At 47.9% G+C, this 17,500-nt stretch overlaps 3 protein-coding genes across 4 annotated transcripts in view; 2 read left to right on the top strand and 1 right to left on the bottom strand.

Annotated features, from left to right (window-relative positions):
- The window catches only part of klhdc2 (kelch domain containing 2), a 4,451-nt gene extending 1,023 nt beyond the window's left edge, over nt 1-3,428 (top strand). Inside the window, exons 3-14 of the mRNA XM_053845212.1 lie at nt 67-146; nt 210-327; nt 410-522; nt 1,276-1,360; nt 1,423-1,506; nt 1,570-1,650; nt 1,719-1,777; nt 1,838-1,947; nt 2,013-2,085; nt 2,657-2,744; nt 2,817-2,869; nt 2,941-3,428. Of these exons, the coding sequence (XP_053701187.1) occupies nt 67-146; nt 210-327; nt 410-522; nt 1,276-1,360; nt 1,423-1,506; nt 1,570-1,650; nt 1,719-1,777; nt 1,838-1,947; nt 2,013-2,085; nt 2,657-2,744; nt 2,817-2,869; nt 2,941-3,061 (1,065 nt within the window). The 3' untranslated portion in view covers nt 3,062-3,428. The remainder of the gene's footprint in view (nt 1-66; nt 147-209; nt 328-409; nt 523-1,275; nt 1,361-1,422; nt 1,507-1,569; nt 1,651-1,718; nt 1,778-1,837; nt 1,948-2,012; nt 2,086-2,656; nt 2,745-2,816; nt 2,870-2,940) is intronic.
- Nucleotides 3,237-11,657, bottom strand: LOC128747358 (ribosome quality control complex subunit NEMF-like). Its single transcript, XM_053845204.1, has 32 exons — nt 11,208-11,657; nt 11,063-11,131; nt 10,528-10,630; nt 10,322-10,447; nt 10,095-10,243; nt 9,968-10,035; nt 9,821-9,904; nt 8,933-9,006; nt 8,797-8,867; nt 8,642-8,717; nt 8,446-8,586; nt 8,173-8,381; nt 7,933-8,103; nt 7,803-7,866; nt 7,639-7,727; nt 7,468-7,571; nt 7,348-7,410; nt 7,157-7,269; nt 6,414-6,471; nt 6,280-6,338; nt 6,096-6,216; nt 5,494-5,728; nt 5,382-5,415; nt 5,263-5,312; nt 5,062-5,200; nt 4,916-4,993; nt 4,689-4,859; nt 4,588-4,623; nt 4,412-4,518; nt 4,303-4,346; nt 3,815-3,894; nt 3,237-3,592 (listed from the first exon to the last, which is right to left on the bottom strand). The coding sequence occupies exons 1-32, from the start codon at nt 11,264-11,266 to the stop codon at nt 3,515-3,517; spliced, it is 3,123 nt and encodes a 1,040-aa protein (XP_053701179.1). The 5' UTR covers nt 11,267-11,657; the 3' UTR covers nt 3,237-3,514.
- On the top strand, nt 10,971-17,500 carry LOC128747361 (MAPK/MAK/MRK overlapping kinase-like). Of its 2 annotated transcripts, none has more exons than XM_053845211.1 (12): nt 10,971-11,079; nt 12,791-12,905; nt 13,690-13,779; nt 13,841-13,911; nt 13,967-14,045; nt 14,118-14,166; nt 14,233-14,411; nt 14,471-14,572; nt 14,633-14,806; nt 14,880-15,036; nt 15,112-15,303; nt 15,364-17,500. In XM_053845211.1, exons 2-12 carry the CDS (start codon nt 12,886-12,888, stop codon nt 15,439-15,441), a joined length of 1,191 nt encoding a protein of 396 aa, XP_053701186.1. In that variant the 5' UTR covers nt 10,971-11,079; nt 12,791-12,885; the 3' UTR covers nt 15,442-17,500. The 2 variants fall into 2 exon arrangements, with proteins under 2 accessions (XP_053701186.1, XP_053701185.1); XM_053845210.1 differs by lacking the exon at nt 10,971-11,079 and adding an exon at nt 11,365-11,738.

Here is a 17,500-nt window from a genome sequence, read left to right as displayed (position 1 = left end):
CGCCTCTGTCGCGTCCTGTCTCTTTAAACATCTGTGACAGTGACATAACCTCCTCTCTGACTCCAGAGCGCCCAGAACCTGGGCTTCTTTGACCTCTACCTGCCAAGATACGAGATGTGGATCTATGACATGGAAGTCGGGGTGTGGTGAGTTCACACCAATGAGGCTGTGGAATGCTGGCAAGACATTTTTTGTCTTCATGTTTCCAGGACGAAGCATTCATGCAGCGGCAACCTGCACAAGTCCATGTCGGGCAGCTGCGGCGTCTGCCTGGACGGAGTCCTGTACTTGTTCGGGGGTCACCACGCCCGTGGAAACACTAACCGGGTACGTGCTGTTCAGCGCTTCTCCGTGTGGTTTCTGAGCTGGCTGGGCTTGTTTACGACGCCCGCTGGTCACTTGTGTTCAGATCTACCGCCTGCCCCTGAGGGCCCCCAGCCTGGTGTGGGAGGAAATGAGGAGTCTCAAAGGCGTCCCTCCGTCTTCCAAAGACAAGCTGGGCTGCTGGGTGCAGAAGAACAGGTACGAACCTTGGTCTCCGTGGGAGGGTTCAAGGGTTAGAACCTCAGGATGTTTGCCTGTTAACAGATGATGAAAGGGTGTGGAGACACACTCCTGAGCATGATTCATTCATTTAAAGCTTTAGGTTCCTCAGACCAGAGTGGAAATAAACTACTTAAACATTTAATACCAGTCATTCACATGAAAGGATTAGAATATCGATACTGTTGTTGGTCTATAGCTCCTTGTCGTGTCCCCTTTGGTTTATATTTGCAAAAATGTGCAATAAAATAAGTCTAATTAGATGTTAGATTTAGTTGGTTTACATGAAGGTGCGTCAACTTATTGAAGATTTCTGAGCGTCTACACTTAAAATCAGTTAAAATAAATAAAATACTATGTTTTAGTTTGGAAGTCTTAACAGCTTCAGTTCAAAAGAACTCAATGATATCGGTGATGGATGACTGGAAATCAGTTTAAACAGCTGCTTAACTTTAGATTTTGGAGGGGTTTTTTTAACCTCTGTGAAGTTTGCATTTTGTCTTCAGTTTGTGTACATAGTTGTGGGTCTGTGTGTGTCTTTGCAAAGTGACAAACATTTAATGGAAGAAAAAAAAAGATGAAAATGTGAGGCAACAGTTTCTCCAGATCAAGGGTCGACACCATCGTGCGAGGGGCCCATTTTCCAGGTTCATAGTTGATATTTACATGAGTGAAAGTGGCTGAAACCAACTTTACTTTGGTCTGTTCTCGTGAATCTCATTGTCTTTCCAGCCTTGTGTTTTTCGGGGGCTATGGCTACGCCCCCGAGGGGCCCCACCAAGGGACGTTTGAATACGACGAGTCGTCTTCCTTCCCGGTGAGTCCTGAAGTCTCCTGCGCTCCATGGTGAGCCTTACAAACGTGGGCCTGTCGCTGCAGTGGGACACCCCGAGGCGAGGCTGGAACAACCACATCCACATCCTGGACCTGGAGTCCTGCTCGTGGAGTCAGCCCGTCACCACGGTAACCGTTGGCTGTCCGCTCTGACTTGGTGGTTGAAATGTAACCTGGCGTGTGGTGGTGCAGGGGAACCCGCCATCGCCCAGAGCTGCTCACGCCTGCGCCACACTGGGCAGCAGAGGCTACGTGTTCGGGGGGCGCTACAAGGTGGGTTTGGTCCTGTCTGTCGAGTCTTGACCCGGTGGACCTGCTCCTCATAGGCGTGTCTCTCACAGAACTACCGGCTAAACGACATGTACTACATCGACCTGGACACGTGGGAGTGGCATGAAGTGTAAGTGACGGTCACCTGCTTTTTGACCGAAATGGACTTGAGTTCCACTCTTGTCTCCAGACTGGTCCCCCAGCAGGGTCCGATCGGCCGGTCCTGGCACTCCTTCACGCCAGTCTCGCCGGATCAAATCTTTCTCTTCGGGGGCTTCACCACCGACAAGCAGACGCTGAGTGAGTCCACCAGAGAGAGCAAACTGTCTGGGAGAACGGCGCTAACCGCAGCTGCTGTTTCACAGGTGACGCCTGGCTTTACTGCGTCAGCAAAAACCAGTGGAAGCCGTTCAAACACGGCCACACCGACAGCCCCAGGTAGCTTCTCTTTAAATACTGCTGCTTCACGCTCCAGCCAGTTGGTTTGCAACACTTTTTTTTTTATCATGGAACCAAAGTTCACTCTCAATTCTTGCAGTACATTGTGGGACTTGAAGTGAGGTTCAGTATGGTGGAACTGTCCTTATTTTCTCAGCTCAGTAGCTGGCGCTCTCAGTTCATTGACGTCCAGTGGAGCAGAGAGTGCCCCCTAGTGGCCCTAAAAATGAGGACATGAAACAGTCCTCAGTCTCAGTTAGTGGCTATCAGTTAAATGATTCCCAAGAGGTTCAGAGCCAAAGGTGAAAGCGCCCTCTATGGCCTCTGAAAATTAGGAAACCAATTCGGCATCAACAAACCTGAGAGTAAAATGGCTTGGGCTTTTTAGGCAGTTCTCTTACTACAGATCTGTTACTAGCAGGAGAAACTACATCTCCACTCTGGCTACAGAACGTCTTGGGTTGAGATGCCAGCACCTCAAGATCTTGTGTCTCAGTGAAGAGCTCATGAATGCAGAACTAAAACCGTAATGGAGCGGCTTCATGCGCCTTAAACAACTTTCTCTCTGCAGACTGTGGCACTCGGCCTGTGCCGGTCCCGACGGCGAGGTCTTCGCGTTCGGAGGATGCGCCAACAACCTCATCTCTCATCAAAGAGCCGTATGAACCTCCTCATGAAAACCTCCACTTGAAAATCCTCAGCGTTTGATTCGGGCTCTTCCTCCTCGACAGGTTCACAGCAACAAGCTCCTGGTCTTCAACGTTCAGCCCAAGTCACTGTTCCGGTGAGTCCCAGGCGTTAACAACGCTCAGCCGCCGCCACACTCCCTGGTGTAACTCCGCCCTCTGTGTGCAGCGTCTGCATGGAGGCGATCCTGCAGCACCGCAGTCGCCTGGCCAGCTACTGGGACTGTCTGCCCAAGCACCTGCTGAGCAACCTCAAGCGGAGAGTGCTCACCACACAACTGGGCTCATAGTGGCGCACACAGGAGCCCAAACATCACGGGTCAGTTTGGACGTCCACGCCACACTACTTTACTCTGGTCTGCATTCAACAGCTAGCTCACGTTAGCCGCGTCTTTCATTTAAGCAAAGCATCTCATATGAAAGGTTTTATTTGTATATATTGGTATTTATATCCAAGTGGTCTCTGGCTCTGTGATTCTTATTTAACTTAAAAAACACGCTTCATTTCCTGTGGGACGATGTGGAGCCGCCGCCACCCAAAACACTTGTGTAAATACAACTTTTCTATTCGCCTGGTTTGCACATTTGCCATTTTGTTTTTATTGTAAATAATTGTCATGAGGAATAAACAGAGTTTGTCTTCTCTTTTGAACTTTATCATGATTGCGGCTCAGTTTTGGTCATTCGTTAGAAGTCAGTGGGAGCCGCAGCTGCGGCGTCTCGCTGGAGCACCGCCCCCTCTCTCACTTCTTCTTGGCTGCCAGCAGGTTCGGAGCCGAGACTTTCACCTTGCCAGGTACGTTTCTGAACAGGTCGGCATCCTGCCACACCAAACACAAGAGTCATTTTCAGAGGTCAGTAGGTGGCGCTATGTGTCTAAAAATGAGGTTATAAAGCAGAGTGCCATCTAGTGGCACCAGGAAATAAAGTCACTGTTTCATGAAACCTCATGAGATGGAAATTCCTGGAGCATTACACAGCAAGAAACTTTGTTTTTGTTGTCTCTCAGTTGTATTTAGTTTTAAAGCAGAAGGAAACTTCACCTTGACGCTGCGCAGCAAGTCCTTCTCTCTCATGGTTGTGTCTTTCCCTTTCATGAAGCTGAGAACGGCTGTGCGAGCAGCTGGAAGCAAGAAACCAAATTTGGCAGTGATGAAATTATTAATAATGATAATGGCATTCAAAGATCTAATAAAGATCAAAATTCAATTCACTCATTCGATTTACATTTGTAAATAACTGATAAATAAAACCAAATATATTTAATGTCTTTTATGCTGAAGCAATAAGTAAAAAGGAGGGAAACAAAAAAGCAAATAAATTGTAAAGAAAAAGTCTTCATAGATGTAACTAAAAAAGGTTAAACAAAATGTAATATCTGAGTCTCAGGAGGGCTGTTCATGGGTTTTTGTTTTCATCCTATGCATTCTATCCTTTAGCCACCAGGTGTCACTACACCTGCTGAACGAACCATGCAGGCAGAACAGGAAGGACAGCTGTGACACCAATCCCAGCCTGCATCTGTTCTCACCTTTTCCTTTCTTCTGAGTGCCAGGGGTCAGTTTCACCTTGTGTCTAAGAGGAACATAAAAAAATCATTGGGTCGTGCTGGTGGTCTGGAGGAGTGTTTTCCCACGTACTTGTAGTTGGAGAGCGCGGTGTAGGGGGCGCAGACCGGCACGGCGAACAGCAGCACGTCCTCGTTGTCGGGCTGACCGGTCAGAGAGTTCAGCAGGTTCTCCGCTTCCTGCAGCCAGAAGCGCGGCACGTGGGACTCGGGTTACACACCTGACAAATATGGCGGCCACGGTTCTACCTCGGCGCCAGGGTTGTCCTGGTCCACGTCGTCCTCCTGAGAGTGGAAACACCTCTGTCAAGGACCGTAAACACTGTAAACCACAGCAGCAGAAACCGCACCTTGTCGTCATGTTCTCCATCTCCTTCTTCCCCTTTGGGCTGCTCTGGCTTCCTCTCAGGATTCCGGGGTTTCTGAGGGGGCCTCTGAGCAGGCGGCTGCCGAACCGCCTCCTCTTTGCTCTTCTTGCCTTTCTTGCCTTTGTCCTTCTCCTCCTTGGTGGGTCCGGCCGACTGAAGGAGGAGGAGATCGTGAGGTTTATGTGCGTCGTGCGTGCGCTCATCCTCACCCCGAGCAGCTGCATCCTCAGCTCCCGGTCCTCCTCGTCCTGGTCCTTGTACTTCTCCTTGATCTTCTTCAGCTTGTTCTGTCGCGACCGAACGCTTCACAGGTCAGTCGCGGTGAACGAGACGAACGAGTCTGTCAGAAGCTGACCTTTTGACCCCTCTTCAGGGGCTGCTGCGACAGGCTCCCCCCACTCCTCGTCCCCTGGCTGCCTGTTGACCCGGCAGATGAAACCTCTGTCTTCTCAGAGTCGAGCCCGTCCTGTTTCTGCTTCTTCTTCTTCTCCTCTCTTGGAGGCCGACACAAAACCGTCAGCGTCCACGCTCCGGCGTCTGAGCATGCTCCACTCACCGTCTCTGCTTGGCTGTCATGTGCTTCTTCCCTTGAGAGTTGGTCTCACTCTAGTGAAGGATAAACATCAAAACATGAGTTTGCTGACTCCACAGAATCCTCGCTGCTCAGCCAGCTACCTCGGACACAGGTTCCGGTTTGATGTCTTGAGTTCTGAAAAATGCAGGACAGATATTATGATTATTCTGAGCCGATCATCGCCCAGATGATTCCCCTGCACCAGAGTTTCACCTGTGTGGCTGAAGATACGAGAGGGAGATGGTGGTGTCGGGGAAGCTCGGCTCCTCACTGGCCTCTCCATCACCCTCCTCCTCCTCGCTCTCTTCCTCAGCGTTGCTTCCATCTGGGGACTTACTGTTTGTTTTGTTTTTTGTTTCCTCTCTTGTGTCATCATTGCTGGTTTTTAAATGGGCGTCACTCTCATCTGACTTTCCCTGCTCCTGCTCCTCATCGCTGCTGCCGTCTTCTGTAATGCAAAAACACTGGAGTGTAACAGCAGTGCACCATGCAGAATAAGTCCAGATGAGACAGACATATTTCAGTACAACCTTCAGGGCAAAACAGGCAAATATTCACAACAGATTTGATTTTGGGTGCAGTACTTTGAACGAGTTTGGATTCACAAACTTTTAGAATTGATTTTTGAAGGTGCATCTGGTCAGGCAGAAAACACATTTTGATTTGAAAAAAACAAAACATACCATCGAATCACTTTCTGAAAACACCTACGTGACTATGGTGACAAAACCCGGATTTAACCCTGGAGTCAAGCTCCACTCGGATCCAGTAAAAGTCTCATCTACACACAAGTCCCTCGCCGCAGCCCACGCTACCTTTCAGCTCCTCTCCCTCCTCCAGCAGCTCCTCGGTGGTGGACGCCAGTTCATCCATGTCCTCCTCCACAGTCCTCACTTTCCTCTCCCCTCTGTGACGGAACACGCTCTGCTCATCCACCTGCGATCAGAAGAGGCAGCGGCTGTTAACTCCTGCGCCGTTTACTGACAAACCCACAGTCACCTTGAACAGGAAGCCAAAGCCCATGATGAGGTAGGAGGGAGGCAGGAAGTTTTTCTTTCCTGCAGGACAAACGGTTACAAATGGTCACAAATAGATCTGCTGTTCAAGTTTTATTTTCAATGAACGTGTCGCACCTCTGATCATGAAGCTTCCGGTGGTCAAGTACTCTCCAGTGGGTGCCGTCTTCGACACCTGCAAGTTTTTAAAAATAAAATCAAATAATTTACATAACATACAAACATAAAACATAAACAATTTGATTCAAAGACAGACAGGGAAACAGATGTGGGTCTTTGAAGTGACAGTTTGCCCAATAAAAAATAAATGTGTCTCTCTGAAACTTGCAAATAAAAGCAAAACATATTTTTCTGGAACAGAATTTAGTTTTAAAAAGTGAAAGCTTATGACATAAATGAACATATTATTTGCTTACATTATAGTAATATTTTGTCCTCCATCATAAAATTTGAAAATATATACAGTTTGTGCCAGAATTATAAATCAGTTTCCCATTATTTTTGTATTATCTATCCTAATCTAAACTGTCTAGTAATGGACTGGTCCGTGAGACCGCTAGATGGCGCCCTATAGCGTTTGGCTTTCAACAACTACTGGATTTCAATGGAGCCTCACAGTTTTTCAGCAGAGAGCGCCACCTACTGAGCCGTGAAAATAAGGACACTATTTTATGAAACTCGTGGGGGGATACTGAGGGGATGCCAGGCCAAACAAAAGGGTTTCTCCATTGTGTCCCCTTCAAGAGAGTAGTCTTTTGGCTCAGCTCTTTCTGCCTCACACAAGGCTCCTGTTAGTAGGACTTGAACAAGCGTATACATCTGAACTGTTGGCTCCGGTTTTACCACACGGTTCTTCTCACCTGGTGATGATGGACCCACCAGGCGCTGGTGATGATTTTGGCGTCCCATGCAGCGCTGTAGCACACGGCCATGGTGCCTGCTTCATTCAGGGTTTTGGGAGGGATTGGGTTGCCTGGAGGGGGGCGGGGGAGGAGCTTATATATAGGTCAGCAAATCAACAGTCAAGTGTTCCAGGCGGGAAGAAACCAACCGGAGGGATTCTTCACGACGCAGCTGGTGGCTCCGTGGAGGTCGGCGTGAACGTAAACGTCGCCTGGCAATAACAAAACTCAGGTCATGTGACGCAAATCTTTTTTATTTCAGGTGTTACCTTGCCGGAGGTAGCGCTTCACGATCATCTCGTTCTGCTGCTGGTCGCGCCCCGCGATGACCAGGTAGTTCTCAGAGGTGATGAACCAGAGGAACTTCTCAAACCTGTGAGTGAAAGAAAGAGTGAAGTGGGTGAAGCTCCGGCCTGCAGGGGGGACAGTAGGCGCCTCACCAGTAGACCTTCCTGGCCTTCTGGATGGTGATGGCCGTCTGAACCTCTTTGAGAGTTTGCTGAGTTTTCTTCTCAGCAGACTTCATCGCCTTCATTCAGAGTAAAACACACACACATCAGCCGTGTATAATAGTCACTCATTTGACTCCTGGATATGTAAAGACCTTGCCGGCGGCTTCAATGGTTTTCTGTTGCTTCTTCTCAGCGGTGCGTTTGCAGTCGTAGTACCTGTCAGGAAAAACCCTCATGAAGCGTTGCTCAGCTCCACCAGTCCAGTCTGTGTTCCCGCCCTACTTTTTGGCGTTGGCGTACGCAGACAGGCCCAGATCCACATCCACCAACATGGGCTTGTTCCTCTGCAGCTTCTTGCGCGATGCTTTGTCTTTACTTTTCTTCCCCTTCACCTCCAATTTCTCTTCCATCTCCACCTCCTCCTCCTGGTCCTCCTCCGAAACGTACGGGTTTCTAGAATGAAAACAAAAGGTTGGATGGTGACAGAGATGACAGAGATATGAGAACTGCTCTGAGCCTGACTTCAGAAGCATGGTGATCTGGTTGGTCTGCAGCTTCAGCTCCTTGATGGCACAGGCCACAGGATCTCCGGCGGCCTGAGCTTCCTTGACAATGACGCCGATCTCCGTCCAGTCCACCTGATTGGCCAGAGCGCTGCGGACCACCTGCAGCGCTCGCTCCACCACCGGCAGGTTCATTTCCACCAGCTCACCCTTCGCTCGGTCCACTTCCTGCAACAGTGTCCATCGAGTCCAGCCGCCGCTCGGACAGGGAACAATCTCCAGAGCCACCAACCTGAACTTGATGCAGAGCCTCAAGCCTCTGCTCATGGTCCCGTTTCACATTCTCCAGCTTCTTCAGAGCCTGTTTCTCCTGCTGCAACGCTTTCATGTCGATCTTCTGACTCTCCATCTTGGAGAAGAACTCGTCCACCGCCTGAGACAGACAGCTGCTTTGATTCACACTTAAGCTCACGGACTTTAACTCTTACCTTGTCAAAGGTTTCAAACTCCAGGTAGGGACTTTGGGCATGTTGTGCGAAGAGGAATGGATGAAATTCATCGTATCTATGGCGACATCAAACCAATCGCTCATCAACAACATCATTCCCTCACATGACTCAGTGACTGAGACTCCAGAACATACGTGAGCAGCTCCTCGCTGGGATTCCCAGGAGTCAGACTCACTTTCTTCTCCCTCTTCTGAATGACATACCCCTTAAAGAAGAGAAGCAACTGGTCAAACCGCTTGAGAAAAGACAATAACAGTGGATATAAAGCACCTTGCCATTGAAGGATTCAGTTTTCTCCATATAGACCTCTGCCATTCTCAGAGCTTCCAGGATTTTAGGAGCAACTGTCAACACAGTGAAACATGTCTTCAGTAGGGATGGGCAACATGGAGAAAAAAAGTGATCACGATAAATCCATGTTCATTCTATTCCATGTGTTGGACACACCACAGTCTCTCTTGAAACTGTTTTATGATGAAACTTATTAGTGGAGTTTGTCTCCAACATTTGTTTATGTTTAAATATAACAGTTAACTAAGTGTAGAGATGAGAAATTCAATGTTTCACATCTCTGGTAGAAGCCGTTGGTGTCTGACAGACTGCTCTGCCAGCTTTATTTAGGGGATAAATTGAGCCATCTGTCTGCTGTATCTCATGTCTCTGAACAGTTGACTTTAACTATGGATGTGACCCAAGGCAGACGACCGTGTCAGAGAACCTATGAAGGACCTCTCCATCTAATAAAATGAACACGGATCCAGTGACTCAGAGTCGACCAGTGTCATTATCAAAGGTTCCTGTATTAAAAAAACAGTTTAAAACTACGATCGTGAACCAAAGTCCACCACACTCTCCACAACTGTCACACGCTGGTGTCGGCTGTCAGACACTGCAGAGCTGGAGAGTGCGGCGCGGCGTCGCGGTCTCGTCACGTTCACGCGTGCAGGTCCAATGCAGTGAGTGCCGCGTGTTTATCAAATTTATCGTGAGATGCAGAATTGTCATCGTGGACACTGTGTTTGGCGGTATATTGCGAAGTTATCGGCCATCCCTCGTCTTCAGTATTAACACTACGATCACAGGAACATCTTCATCTCAGCAGCTAACTTCACATTTTGCACTCATCTATCAATGTCACAGATCTTTTAGCCTCAGTACCTTCAGACGCTTGGCTGTCCACCTTGAGAGAGCCACTGAGTCCCGCTTCTATGAGACAGTGTTCGATCAGAGTCGCTCCATACGCTGCAGAAACAGAATTCACACACAGTCACAGATGCAACCTGAAGGTTGGTGCCTGCCACTTACGCAGGTGAGGATTCAGAACCCTCTTCACTTGCTCTCCACTTTGTGCTGAGCTGATAATGTCTGTTAGTCTGGGCAAAAGAAGTTCTTTGTTATAAAAGTATGAACACCGTTTCCACTAATTCATTACCTCTCCAAGCTGATGAGCGGCTCCAGGGGTCGGGCACTCTCCACTGGGTACCGCTCTCGCACCGCAATCTTCACGTCTTCAGCGTCGGCCGCACGAAACCGCAGCAGATTCAAGATTGTGTACTCGTGGTCAGCAAGGATGACGTTCCCCTGCAGAGCAAGAGGTGCTCAGTACCTGGCACGGCATTGTGCTTACCTCACTCCAGTGTTGTGGCCTCATCTCCTCACTCTGTCGTAAAGCTCAACAATCAAGTGGTAGGCGGCCTCATCCGAGCCGAACTGGATGTCCACGATCCTGTCGATCCCAAGCTGCTTCACCTGGGTCAGCCGCCGAGTCTTCAGGTGTTTCCGGCACTGCCAGAAACAGCCAATCCAGACGTGAAGACATAGTACGCTTAAGAAGCAACATCTTAGTTGTTTAGGAATAAACTCACTTTCATGGCAAAGCCTGAAGGCATCATGTTCTTTGGCCATTCGAAGTCTGTCGAGTGAATTCGAGTCCCGGATTCGATCAGGAGAACTGCCTTGTTGTCGGGCCTGAAACACAGAAACCGCTTCATACGGTGCATGAAATAACACTCACTGTGCTCTAGTGATGTGCCTCAGTAGCTGCAGAACAAGCTGGTGACAAATAGTTTAAGAAGAAGAACGGAATAGTCGTCATATTTTGAAGCAATATAAATAAGGTTTTATAATCAGCAGGAGCGGTGGAACTAGCATGTTTTCAGAGCTCTTTATTACTGCTTTCATTCCATGTTCAATTCCACGAGGATTTCTTTCTTCCTGCAAAGTTCTCTCACAGTAACTTTTCAATCTCTAAACTGCAAACATGTCCACTTTGATACACTTGGACGTCATGCATCATAAACCCCGACTCAGTTAAACTTCCTGGTACACCTGACTTAGAGCAACACGATGATGGGAATAGAGAAAAACACAGCTTCTTCATGACTAAAACACGTCACTCACTTCTGCAGACGGATGAGGTATGTCTTATTGTCGATGTCGTAAACGTTGTTGACCCTCATGCCGATATAACTGCGACAGAAGGCGACAAAAATGAAAAGTTAGTGTGAACTGAATGAAGTTTGCAGAGGCTAACTTGTTAGCATACTTAGCATTTATTTCGGCGATAACCGCCCTGATATCCACAGTGGTGAATCGTGTCTTCATGGTGACTGAAAGGACGCCTGTTATCTAAAACGTTAAATATTGAACATTTCGACAGCGGCAACACTAGCTAGGAAAACATGCAGGACGCTGGCGCGCATGCGTACTCGGTGGACGCTTGACGGAAGCTGACGCGGGGCAAAAATATGTGTCCTCGCCTTTTTTTCCTCTTTTCCCAGAGGTTATATGCGGAATAACTGTGTCCGGGCTGTTTAGAAGAGATTCCGTGGTGAATCCCGCCGTGCTGCTTTTAAAACCACGTTGTTGTTCTGCTAATCTAATGGTGGGCCCTTTCGCGTGTTTGGTGCATTCATGATGCACTATTCGAACTGGCTGATTGGCGTGAAAAACCGAGCGAGCCTTCGAGATGCGCGTCAAACACCTGGAAACAGCGACTGGAGCGGCAACGTCGCGCAGGATAACGAGCCGCCTGACGGACAGACGCCGACGGTCTGCGGCCGCCTCTTGGAAAAAGGTAACCAAACCAAACGTCAGCGTTGAGCCACCGCGACAAGATCAGCGAGGCCTGTCGCTGAGGTTCGGTTTTGTAAATGTAGCGCGGGTCTCACTCCGCTTGACTTCAGACAAACGTGTTGAGGCGGAGGTTGCTGCGCGGGTCAGAGTGCAGGGCGAAGGCGTGCTCTGTTGCCACGGCAACGGTCAGCAACAGGATGGCGAGCTGCTGCCGCGCGTCTCGACGGGACTCGAGGATTGGTTTAAAAACAGCGTTTAATGGACACAGCTGCACGGGGTGGCTTCGATTTTAACGATGCAGGGTTCGATTAATCGACTACTCAATGTGTCTGATCCGAGGGATGAAGCGTAAGTGATGGAACGAATGGAGAAACTGTTGAGGTCCGTGAATGTTTTCGACCGTTCCATGCGCACTTCTGCTGGAATGCTCTGTCTTTCCTTGGAGGAGAAGAGGGAAGTGGGATGGGGTCGGGAGGTTCTGGAGGTCAACCACGGTATTTCGTGACTAAGAATTAAAAAAATAAAATACAACCAGATAAATGTAAAACTCAATTGATATCAGTTTTATTTATCAGCATCAGTTGTTGTATAAAAAGTAGAAGAAAAACATGATCTTTTTTAAATCAAATTCTTCAGTAATATCCAATGTGATTTCACTTTTCTATGACATTTATGCGTTCATTTTCTTGTATTTTTTTTAAATGTAAATGACATAAATTTAATTTTTAATTCAGCAGATTATTATTATATTAAGTTTTTCTTTTAAATGATTAACTACATCAGAAAAAAAAATTCAGCACAATATTTCAAATGATTTTTCAATATTACGCTGTTATTTGCACAATAAAATCTGGATTAATTTAGATCTTTTTAAAATAGATTTTACTTGGTTGCATTCCTCGATTGTTCCATTCAAAATATAATGCATTTAGATATAATTTATTTGCTTTTATATGGCTGTTTTTAAGGCACAGTTTATTAGATAAATGGTTTGGTTTGTAAATTATTTCATGAAACACAGAAAGTCAAGACTGTATCTTTCTCCTCCTGCAGGCTACAAAATCATCAAGAAAATCGGAGAGGGGACCTTCTCTGAGGTGGTCAAGACCCAGAGTCTGAAGGATGGGAAATTCTACGCCTGCAAAACCATGAAGCAGACCATTAACAGGTAAGCGCTGCTTAGCGAACCGCTGACCCGAGAGCTGTCCATCACCAGGACATTGTCCGGTCTTCTGCAACCGGATCTGGAGCTTGACACCCACCTCGCCTTTAAGTGTCCTATTAGATGTCAGCGCAGTCCAGGTCTGACCTTGAACGCACCGCGCCACAATATGTGCTTGAAACACGAGCTCTCACTGCTCGGCTTTGGATTTCGAGGTCCAAATCTGTTTCTCTGTCAATAGATTTTAGTGTTTTTAGATCACATTAATAAAGGTCAAGCAGTTGTACAGAGAGTTTGTAAACCTGTTTGTAAATTCAGATGAAACTACAGAACTCCAAGGAAAATACAACTTCTATTGTAGCTCATTTCTACGTGTTTAGGAAAGTTCAACTGAAATGCGTTTTGCGAGATTCAGTCATTCAAACACGACTGAATGATTCATTATATTTCTGGAAATATTAAAAAGAAAAATTTGAATTTATTGTAAGGACATTAAGGGGGTGAGCGGTGTAGTTAGGTTGCTATCACAAAATACTTATATTTCTGAAATGAATGAAGGTTGTAGCCGGTTTAACAAGAGGTTCCATCTGAGTAAGATGAATTTGGGCTCCATCTGTGTTGTATTTTGGACGGTGTGAAGACATAATTCAGTGAGTGAGGACGGTCCCTCGCACCACGTCCGTGCCATCACCTGGACAGCAGGGTGCAAGTCTTCTGTTTACACCCTGTTTGTGCTCCAGAACCTGTCGATGTGGATCCTCACTCACATGATGCTTCCTCTATCACACAGTCTGGAACAGGCCAACAACCTGCGGGAGGTCCAGGCCATGAAGAGGCTGGGTCCCCATGCCAACATCATCCAACTGCACGAGCTGATATAGTAGGTCAAACCGAGTTACAGGGACCCAAATCAGAGTTCTAACTTGTGTTGATGTTCCCAGCAACAAGGAGAGCGGAACGGTGTCGTTGATCTGTGAGCTCATGGAGATGAACATCTACGAGTTCATCAGAGGTGAGTCGGGTGTGAGGTCACGCGTTGGATCTGCTGAGTCATGTGACGTCCACAGGGAGACACACGCCGCTGCCCGAGCAGACTGTCAAGCACTACATGTACCAGCTGTGCAAGTCGCTGGAGCACATGCACAGGTAGGCTCCAGCCTCCTCAGTGTCGGAGTCTGAACCTGAACATTCACTCCCTCTTCGCTTGCCCCCCGGCAGCTGCGGGATCTTCCACAGAGACGTGAAGCCAGAAAACATCCTCATTCGAGTGAATATTTCAGTTCTACTTCACTTGTTTTTGAACCAGTCATCACACGTTTCTGTTCACGTCCAGCAAAACGTCCTGAAGCTGGGAGACTTCGGCTCGTGTCGGAGCGTCTACTCCAAGCCTCCTCACACCGAGTACATCTCCACCCGCTGGTACCGAGCGCCCGAGTGCCTCCTGACCGACGGCTACTACAGTCTGAAGATGGACATCTGGAGCGCCGGATGTGTCTTCTTCGAGATCATGAGGTTTGTTGACAAGCTCCACTCCACAGATCCTGAGGTGCTTTCAACCGGGTGTGTTGCAGCTTGAATCCCCTCTTCCCTGGAACCAACGAGGTGGACCAGATTTCCAAGATCCACGATGTGCTGGGGACCCCGGAGCCGGGTGTCCTGCAGAAGCTGAAGCAGTAGGTGCTGGTGCATCAATTCAGGAGCTGGTTTGGTGAATGAAAGGTTTTGTGTCGCAGGTCCAGGGCCATGCATTTCAACTTCCCGCCGAGAAAAGGCACCGGAATCTCACGTCTGATCCCGAACTGCCCAGCACCAGCTCTGTCACTGCTCTACCAGATGTTGGCCTACGACGCCGACGAACGCATCACCGCGGAAACGGCTCTCAGACACACGTATTTCCGAGAAATCAGGTTCGAGACCGTTGTTCTTCAGTCCGAGTGCCACAGAAGTGAAGCCATCTTGATCTTCCTCGGCTTCTTTCAGACTTGCGGAGAAGAAATCCGAGAGCTTCCATCGAGTTTCCGGAAGCTTGGACGGTCTTGACAGAAGTGGACCTCAGTCCTTCGACCTCATCTGGAGACCCACGAGACACGGACGTCAACTGCGAGGGAGACACACCAGACAAACCCCTTTAATAAGCGTGAGTGTGGTTCTCGCTAGCTTAACTCGTGTGGCGGCGAAACTAGCTTCTGACTGGGGAGTGTTTCGTCCTCAGCACAACACCAAACATGGAGCAGAGTCCCTCACCAGACGCTCCCACTACACGACAGAGCTGCCCAAAATCAACACGGCGCTCCCGCGTGCCCAGGTCCCCTTCCCGGCCTCTACCTTGCCGGGCTTCACCGTCACTCACAGAGGCACGCTGCCGGCTATTGCATCGAACAAGTGCCAGTCGCGGGTCGCAAAGGTAAAGCAACGTGCACTTAGTGGGTTTCCACTTCACCAGCACCGTCTGTCCTCTCTGCAGCCCAGGGACGAGTCACACCGTGCTGCCTTCAAGAGCTTCTACATCCCACCTCTGGACCGGAAACATGGAGGATACTGACACACACCAGTGGATGTTGAACAGAGTGAAAACTTTGGACTGTGTCACGCTGTTAGTTGTCTCGCATCAAAACAATGTGACAGTAAATACTTCAGCCCTATAGAGTGATATCTCAGTTTTCGAACGCCCCGGACTTCGAACAAATCGGAGTCCGGACAAAAAGTTCGAGATTTTTTTGCTTCTCATTTCGAACGAAAATCCAGAAGTCGAACGGTAAAAAGCCAGAAAAACCATAACGTTCGTGGACCGATCAGCTGACCCACAACGCGCTTTGTTATTGTGCATAACGCAGCCTCTGTATGCAGACGTGTCCCGTTAGCTACATTTACTGACTGTTTTTTCTTCATATTGAGGTGTAAAACCTTTCCTGTCTCCACACTGGACCGTGGTAGAGTGTCACAGGGGAGGTGCTCGCTCTCCACACCTCCACTCCAGGGTTTGATGTCCTGTTGTGGGCTGGAGCTGGGACAGGGATGAGGCGAGTCTGGGACAGAGCGTGACTTGGTTTATGACTTTGTCACAGCCAAACTGCACAGAAGCGCACATTCAGAGCTGGACACGCACCGGGCACCTCTTCACTTCTGGAGAGACGTCACTCACTCGGCAACCCCTCCCACATGCAGCGGCCACACACATAGAGGAACAGCGCACCTGCAGCAGACACTCTACATTCACTCCTACAAAAGACTATTTTAAGGCTTGGAACGCATTATTTCTTTTTACATTTATTGTAATGGGAAAAATCGATTCAGATTTCGAACAAATTGCTTCTCGAACGGCCATCTGGAACGGATTGCGGTCGAGAACTGAGGTACCACTGTATTTTGAAAACGCCAAATCTTCTTGACGAACGTAAGAAACTGAAACCGGCAACAAATATAATTAAAAGAAGAAGTATGAATGTTTCATAACATTTAAACATGTTTGGAATCTAATGTATTGTCACGTCAGAAGCTAATAAAAGCTGTCCCACCTCTTACTACACCACCCATAATGCAGTGCAACAGTGAAGTCAAATTATACCTAACAAAACTTCAAGTATTTCCGTCAATATTCCCCAACGTACAGAAGCTCAGAGCTGCCACCAGGAGGAAACATGAACTGAGATATTATCATGTCACTCGATAACATGCATAGTAACATCTTATTGTGAAGCACCAGCGCCTTCCCCCCAACCTTCTTATCAAATTCTTAAGAAAAAAGTTAACCCTCTTTTTGTCATCAATTCCACCCCAACATGTACAACAGCAACAAAAATTTTAGTCGGACGCCCTTTTTTTTGCTGAGTCGCCACCACCAAAATGCCTGTGCAGGTGCCAGACATTTCATAAGATCATGTGCTTTTATCACGTCGAACCATGATACGTTTCACAAGCTACTATGATCCCAACACATTATCTCATGAAACGCACAGGATATTACCATGTGATAAACCATATGTTTAGCAAACAAATGAAGCATGTGATCACAAGGTAAAGTGATGCGTTTCAGGAGACAACATATCGGTTTATGAGGCGCTGTGTTTCTGATACAGATCCAAGCTGGCAGCTCTGAGCTTCCCCACCAGAGGGCAGTTGCAGAGTAAAAACAAAAAAATATTTTAAAAACTTGTGAATAGAAACTCATTTCTGACAAAACAAAATCGAAGTTTTCCCTTCCATTGACACAATTCAGTCAGATGCTTTGTTTATTTTTCTGAATAAATCCAGTGCCAAGAGGGAGAAGACGGATGCAGCTACTGTAGCGAAACTCTTTATGCACACGGTAGATCCTGAACTGACCTCAGGTCAGAGATAGATTCCCACAGGCTCCACACTGGCAGCGCAGCTTCGCCACCACGCAGGTAGTTGAAAAGCACTTTGAAGTAGATAGTGAAGTCAGACGTGTGTATTGTCAACAAACCGGACTCTTCCAGAGACGCTGAAACATGGAGCGTCCACACTGTGTTGCTCATGAGGAAGTAAAGGGTTAACAACCTCACATGTCCTGACTCTTTTTTTGGATCAGTATTTGGTGGTCAAACCCTGAATATTCTGTGCATGTAAACATAGTCACAGCG

Source organism: Synchiropus splendidus, chromosome 16, assembly GCF_027744825.2.
Source record: "Synchiropus splendidus isolate RoL2022-P1 chromosome 16, RoL_Sspl_1.0, whole genome shotgun sequence".
In the NCBI taxonomy this organism is placed as follows: Eukaryota; Metazoa; Chordata; class Actinopteri; order Syngnathiformes; family Callionymidae; genus Synchiropus; species Synchiropus splendidus.
Note: the sequence above shows the minus strand (reverse complement) of the source record. Positions and strands in the feature narration are given on the sequence as shown.

Excerpts from the sequence above, each read along its gene's own strand:
- LOC128747358 (XM_053845204.1), bottom strand. The coding sequence starts at position 11,266 with ATGAAGACACGATTCACCACTGTGGATATCAGGGCGGTTATCGCCGAA. Across the intron at positions 8,587-8,641 it reads AGTTTGAAACCTTTGACAAG|GCGGTGGACGAGTTCTTCTC; the intron begins GTAAGAGTTAAA and ends TGTCTGTCTCAG. Across the intron at positions 5,313-5,381 it reads AACCGGAACCTGTGTCCGAG|AGTGAGACCAACTCTCAAGG; the intron begins GTAGCTGGCTGA and ends ATCCTTCACTAG.
- LOC128747361 (XM_053845210.1), top strand. The coding sequence starts at position 11,576 with ATGATGCACTATTCGAACTGGCTGATTGGCGTGAAAAACCGAGCGAGC. Across the intron at positions 14,167-14,232 it reads CAGAAAACATCCTCATTCGA|CAAAACGTCCTGAAGCTGGG; the intron begins GTGAATATTTCA and ends GTTCACGTCCAG. Across the intron at positions 14,807-14,879 it reads ACGTATTTCCGAGAAATCAG|ACTTGCGGAGAAGAAATCCG; the intron begins GTTCGAGACCGT and ends GGCTTCTTTCAG.